This window comes from Piliocolobus tephrosceles, chromosome 19 (genome assembly GCF_002776525.5).
Source record: "Piliocolobus tephrosceles isolate RC106 chromosome 19, ASM277652v3, whole genome shotgun sequence".
In the NCBI taxonomy this organism is placed as follows: Eukaryota; Metazoa; Chordata; class Mammalia; order Primates; family Cercopithecidae; genus Piliocolobus; species Piliocolobus tephrosceles.
The window spans coordinates 33,290,296-33,296,821 of NC_045452.1; the positions used below are offsets into that span (position 1 = coordinate 33,290,296).

At 47.0% G+C, this 6,526-nt stretch overlaps 1 protein-coding gene across 1 annotated transcript in view; it reads left to right on the top strand.

The window, feature by feature from the left end:
- The window catches only part of LSS (lanosterol synthase), a 36,206-nt gene that overhangs the window by 19,951 nt on the left and 9,729 nt on the right, over nucleotides 1–6,526 (top strand). Inside the window, exons 16-17 of the mRNA XM_023194527.2 lie at nucleotides 502–598; nucleotides 1,306–1,411. Of these exons, the coding sequence (XP_023050295.1) occupies nucleotides 502–598; nucleotides 1,306–1,411 (203 nt within the window). The remainder of the gene's footprint in view (nucleotides 1–501; nucleotides 599–1,305; nucleotides 1,412–6,526) is intronic.

Below are 6,526 nucleotides of genomic sequence, written 5' to 3' on the forward strand. Positions count from 1 at the left end.
GTGGCCGGATCTCAGCTCACTGCAAGCTCCGCCTCCCGGGTTCACGCCATTCTCCTGTCTCAGCCTCCCGAGTAGCTGGGACTACAGGCGCCCGCCTCGTCGCCTGGCTAGTTTTTTGTATTTTCTATTAGAGACGGGGTTTCACCGTATTAGCCAGGATGGTCTCGATCTCCTGACCTCGTGATCCGCCCGTCTCGGCCTCCCAAAGTGCTGGGATTACAGGCGTGAGCCACCGCGCCCGGCCCACACACTTGGTTTCTAAGTCATGGCACGTGTGGGGGCATATTCCCTGGTGGGTGTGCACGGAAGCCCTGATGGCTGAGGTTGCAGCTGTTGCTTGGGGCACCCAAGGGCTCAGTTAACGTGGAAATCGGGTCTCCATCCTCTGTTCCTGCCCCATCGGTTGTCAGCCCTAGTGTTGCCTTTAGAGTTCCACTGTGGCCTGGGCGCCTGTGTGTCTCAGCACGTGGGTGCGTTCTTGGGTGCTCTGTGTGATTTCAGCTTCTGAACATGAGGAATCACGATGGAGGGTTCGCCACCTACGAGACCAAGCGTGGGGGGCACTTGCTGGAGCTGCTGAACCCCTCGGAGGTCTTCGGTGAGTAACCGGCCAGCGCTGTGGCACACAAATCCGGGGCCGGCCAGCGCTGTGGTGCACAAACCCAGGGACCAGCTTTTCCCCCTTGCCCAAGGCTGCAAGGGCCCAGGTTCACCAGCAGATCTGTGTGGAGCCCTCCCTCAGCCCAGGCCGTTCTGCACTCCTCCATCCCTGGGGGTGGCAGGATCCTTGTGTTGTGGGTAGGAGGGCATCAGGTCAGACTTAGGGTACGGTGGAGGGTTCCAGTTGAGATCCACAGCCTGGGCTGGTTCCTGCTCAGTCCACAGGGCTTGTGTTCTGTGGGCGCTGCTGTGTGTCCAGAGCGGCTGCAGGGAGGTGTCGGTGGGGACTGAGGGGACCCATGCCGTGGGCGATAGGCTGCTGTGTGTGCGTGGTTGCCACTGTACTGGTCTTGGGGGAGGATCTCACCCCTGGTCCACCTCTGGGCACCTCACATATACCCCCCTTTCTGGTCCCCTCCCTATCACACATGGCTTTTTGGGGTGGGGTCGCAGCTTTCTGCTGTGTCCCCTCATCTTCGCGCTCACGTAGCACAGGTGTGTGTCCTGGGCTGGCCAGTGTTTCCTCTGGAGGTTGGTCAGGGAGGCGTGTCCAGGCCGGGGCTCACTGCAGCACTCCTGCTTGTGGTGATTGGGCCTGGGCAGCCGGGGTGGACTCAGCACCTTGGTTGTTCCCCCCGTTCCCAGGGGACATCATGATTGACTACACGTATGTGGAGTGCACCTCCGCCGTGATGCAGGCGCTTAAGTATTTCCACAAGCATTTCCCGGACCACAGGGCAGCAGAGATCAGGTAAGGAGAGCCTCAGCCCCGGATGCTCTGCCACTCAGTGTGGGGGCTGCCAAGTCGGGGGCCACGACCCAGACGCATCATTCTCTAACACAGGGCCCTGGCGGCCCATCTCAGAAACAAAACTCATGGAAACATGCCAGAGACTTCGGATGTTGTGGAATCCAGTCATAGGCCCTGAAGCATGAAAATATCTATTAGGGGCTCAGAATAGCACAATTATAACACACAAATGGATTTTCTCTCTCTCTTTTAATAATGTTAAAAAGACATTACATACCTAACTCCACCTGTGTCCCAGTAGCGGTTTTTAAGTAACCTTTCCTGTTGGAGGGTAGCCAGTATTCAGAACAGTGTACAGGTTGGTCTTCCTGAAATGAACAGGCGCTGGTGCCAACATTAGACATAGTGACGCCGCCAGATCCCTCAGCCCTCCCCATGAGGGGTGCCCACATGCCTGCCAGGTCGTGGGCTTCTGTTGCTCACTTTGAACCTTGTCTAGGTGGACTCCTAAGGTGCGGAATTCGTGTCGCCTTCTCCTGCTCTCCTGCGTGTGGTGAGCCGGTGGCTCGGGTAATAATAGCAGCACTCTCTGCCTCGGGCCTTCAGTTGAACGCCGATGCTGCGCTCTGCAGCTGCCTGTTGTCAGCACCCAGGAGGATTTCAGTCTGGGTTATGATGAAGCATCTACTATGAACACTCTTGTACTTATCTTTTGGGGACACCTGGGTACCCATATCTCATGGTCACATACCTAGGAGTGGCATTGCTGTGTTAGAGGGTACGTCATAGGGTATGTGGTTTTTGTAGGTTCTATTACGATTCCTTTTTTTACTTTTGTTAAACCTGGTGTAGACTCACCTTGGTCATGATGCATTGTCCTTTTTATATATTGCTAGATTCAATTTGAAGAATATTTTGTTAGGATTTTAACAACTCTGGTTACAAGAGACAGTGGTTTATAATTTTTTTTTCTTTATAATGTTTTTGTCAGGTTTTCCTAAGATGATGCTGGACTCAGAAAAGCAGTTGGAAAGTGTTTTTTAAAATACTCTTTAGAAGAATTTGTGTAGTATTCATAATATTTCTGCCTGAAATGTTTGGGAAAAACTACCGGAAATGCCAGGTGGGCCTGGAGTTTTCTTTGAGGAAAGGTTTTAAATTAGAAGTTCAATTTCTTTCTTTTTTTCTTTTTCTTTTTTCTTGAGATGGGGTCTAACTCTGTCACTCAGGCTGGAGTACGGTGTCATTTCTTTAATAATTTATAGGACTGAGCAGATTTTCCATTTTTGTATCAGTCTGGGGAGTCTTCCCATTTCCACTCAGCTTTATACTGATTTGCGCAAAGTTGTTCAGTGTCCTCTTGGATGGCTCTGAACTCAACGCTGACGTCCTCCTCTTCCTTCTGAGAATCTTACACTGATCTTTTGAAAAAAAACATTTAAAGAGACTTTATTTTTGGTTTCATCAGTTTCCATTCGTTGTTATTTTCTTTCTTAATTTTTCTGAGAAGGAGTCTTGCTCTTGTCGCTCAGGTTGGAGAGCAGTGGTGTGATCTCAGTTCACTGCATCCTCCGTCTCCTGGGTTCAAGCGATTCTCCTGCCTCAGCCTCCCAAGTAGCTGGGACTACAGGTGCTCGCCACCATGCCTGGCCAATATTTTGATATTTTTATTAGAGACGGGGTTTTATCATGTTGGCCAAGTTGGTCTTGAACTCCTGACCTCAGATGATCTGCCTTCCGTTGACTCCCAAAGTGCTGGGATTATAGGCGTGAGCCACCACACCGGCCTTTGTTATTTTCTTTCTCCTTTATTTTTCTTGAATACTTAGATATTTGATGTTCAGGCTTTTATTGAAATACGCACTTAAGGCTATAGATGAATTTTGATATATCATTCAGTTCAAAGTGTTTTCTGGTGCTCGCTGCGGTAGCACAGATACTCAGTGTTTTCTGTTTCTACTGTTCTTCTCGGGCCCATGGGTTATGTGGGAGCATGCTGAGAATGTTCTGGTGTGGTTTTTTTGGAAGCCGTGGATGGCGCAGGGGTTTTCTTGTGCTTCACAGGTACAGCTAGGAGGGCACCGTGTTCAGGGTCTTCTGTTGGCCTGGCCTGGCCCTTGGCCATGTCTGCTGTGCAGCGTGAAGTGGGCGCGAGTTGTCCTCAGCCACATTTAGAAAATTGGCCTTTTAAAAAACAGATCATCTTTTAAAAATCACTGTAATAAAAGTAAAGCAGGTTCTTTGCAAACAAGACTTGCGAAATACAGAGAAGTGCGAAGAAGCAGCTACGTCGCCCCTCCTCGCCCCTGAAGGAGAATCTGCTGTTGCTGTTTGGTCTCCACATTTCCATGGTGGCTTGCTGCCCCTTCCACGCCTGGCCCACTTTGTGCCTGGTGAGGTTTCTAAAAGCCCCACCATTGAGCCTGCTCCTCCAGCAGGAGCAGTAATGACACAGGTGTTGTGTCATTTTACTCAGTAGCCCCTGGGTTATTTTTCAGTTTTCATTGTTTTTTTTTTTTAGCTTTTCCCCATTTTAACCTTAACTGGTATTTTCTTGTTAAATATTTATTCATGACCATTATTATTCCCTAGAGCCACATGGCTTGGGGTCCACCTGTCTGGGTCGGCCCCCATCCCTGCCCCTTCTGGCTGTCTGACCTGGCCTGGTGACTTCTCTTCTCTGCTCATCTCTCTCCCTGCCTGGGTTTGTCAAGAGTACAGCCTCGCAGAGTCGGGGATTGTGTGAGATGCCGCAGGGAAGCACGTCAGCTCTTGTCACTGCGTAGAACAATGAGTCCTGGATGTGGCACGCAGGGGAGCAATGGTGACTTCGTCGCGGGCTTCCTCTGCATTTGTTTGGTGACTTCCAAGCTGGAACATTCTTTTTTTGTTGATCTGTTTGAAACAGGGTCTCACCCTTTTACCCAGGCTGGAGCGCAGTGGTGAAATCATGGCTCACCACAGCCTCAAACCCTGGGCTCAAGCAATCCTCCCACCTCAGCCTCGTGAGTAGCTGGGACTACAGGTGCATACCGTCACCCCTGGGTAAGTTTTAAAATGTTTTGTGGAGATGGGGTCTAGCTGTGTTGCTCAGGCTGGTCTCGAACTTCTGGGCTCAAGCAATCCTCCCACCTCAACCTCCCCAAATGCTGGGATTACAGAGTGAGCCACCACATCCAGCCATTTAAAAAATTTTCACCAGGATGATTTTTCTTTCGTTTTTAAGCACAATAAGTATTTGTGTATTATGTTACAGATATTTCCCCCTCAATTTCTTTGTTCTTTTTATCTCTTTAGGGAGTTTGAACATACGTTTTTAACTTTTAAGTGGTTAAATATATTACTCTGATTTTTATGTTAAGATTTTAAACTTGCTGGGCTTGGTGGGTCACACCTGTAATCCCAGCACTTTGGGAGGCCAAGGAGGGCAGATCACCAGGTCAGGAGATCGAGACCATCCTGACTAACACGCTACTAAAAATACAAAAATTAGCTGGGCATGATGGCGGGCACCTGTAGTCCCAGCTACTCGGGAGGCTGAGGCAGGAGAATGGCGTAAACCCGGGAGGCCAAGATGGCGCCACTGCACTCCAGCCTGGGCGAGAGTGCGAGACTTCATCTCAAAAAAAAAAAAAAAAAAAAGATTTTAAGCTTACCTGGAGAGTTTTTGAGATACAATTTGGAGTTGCCAGTTACTTTTACACTATTTATATGGAATATTCTATTTTACTATGCAGACTTAAATTCTCCCCTAAATTCACAAAGTTATAAAAAAGTTAGAAAAATAGTGAAAAGTGCTCCTGTTTACTCTGACTAGGATTCCTTAGTGGGTGGCGTTCTACCCTGAGGCCTTCATTACCTGTGCTCCCACATGATCCAGGCACATTCTTTCTTGAACCATTGGAGAGGAAGTTGCAGATAGGATGTACCCCTAACTGCCTGAGTATTTCTTAGCAGGTGTATTCTTTTGTGCAAGTGTAAGTCAGGATGTTAATGTTGATGAAATACTAATCTGCCGGCCTAATTGTTCCGATAACGTCCTTTGTGGCAAAATTTTTCCTCGAGCTTTAATCTAACATCATGGGTTGCATTTGTTTATTTTTAATTATTTTTGTTTTCTTTTTCTGTTTTCCTTACCCTTCTCACTGTGCATGTTGGTTGCATTTAGTTATCACATTGACGACACCCTTTTAACTTGGAATATTCCTTAATCTTTCCTTGTGTTTGCTGACTTTGTCATTTTTGAATTGTTCAGCAAGTTATTTTGTAGAATATCCTCAGTGTTTTGGTTTTTGGTGTCTCGTGATTAGATTCAGATTATGAAGTTGTACATTTTTGTCAGGAATATTGCAGAAGAAGTGGGGCCTTCTCCTGTACCTTACCAGGAAGCACACAGCAGCTTTGATCCCTTGATTAAGGTGATGACCACTGTACTTAGTTTCTCCACTATGAAGTTGCTTTCTATATCTTTGTGGGGAGACAGTTTTAGACTATGTAAATGTCCTATTTCTCATCACACTTAGAGCTGTTAGTGTTAGCATGTGATGATGATTCTTGCCTGAATCAATTATTTGCATAATGCTTACAAATTGTCATTTCTGCCATATGTATTAGTTGGTGTTCTTCCAAAAGCCTTTCGTTTGCCTCTGTTTATTTACTTATTTATTATCACTGTGGACTCTTAGATTCTTATGCTGTTGATTTTGATACTGATCTCATAGCTTGATAATTTTGCTAAACTTTAAAAAAATGTATGCAGTTAATCTTTTATAGCAGCTTTAGATTTATAGAAAATTTGAGTGGAAGATGCAGTGTTTCCATAAAGCCACTAACTCCTCACACCTTCCACCAAGTTTCCCCTAATATTAACATCTTTCATTAAAGTGGTGCATTTGCTACAGTTGATGAGTCAACATTCATAAATTAATATTGTCCAGAGTCCATTGTTTACATTCAAGTTCCTCTTCATGTTGTTCATTCTGTGGTTTCACAGATGTGTAATGCATGTGCCCACCACTGCAGTGTCACACAGGATTTCACTGCCTCAGGGTCCTGTGCGCTGTCCCCGCCTCCGGAACCCCTCAGGATTTCAATGAAATTCACTGCCCCAGAATC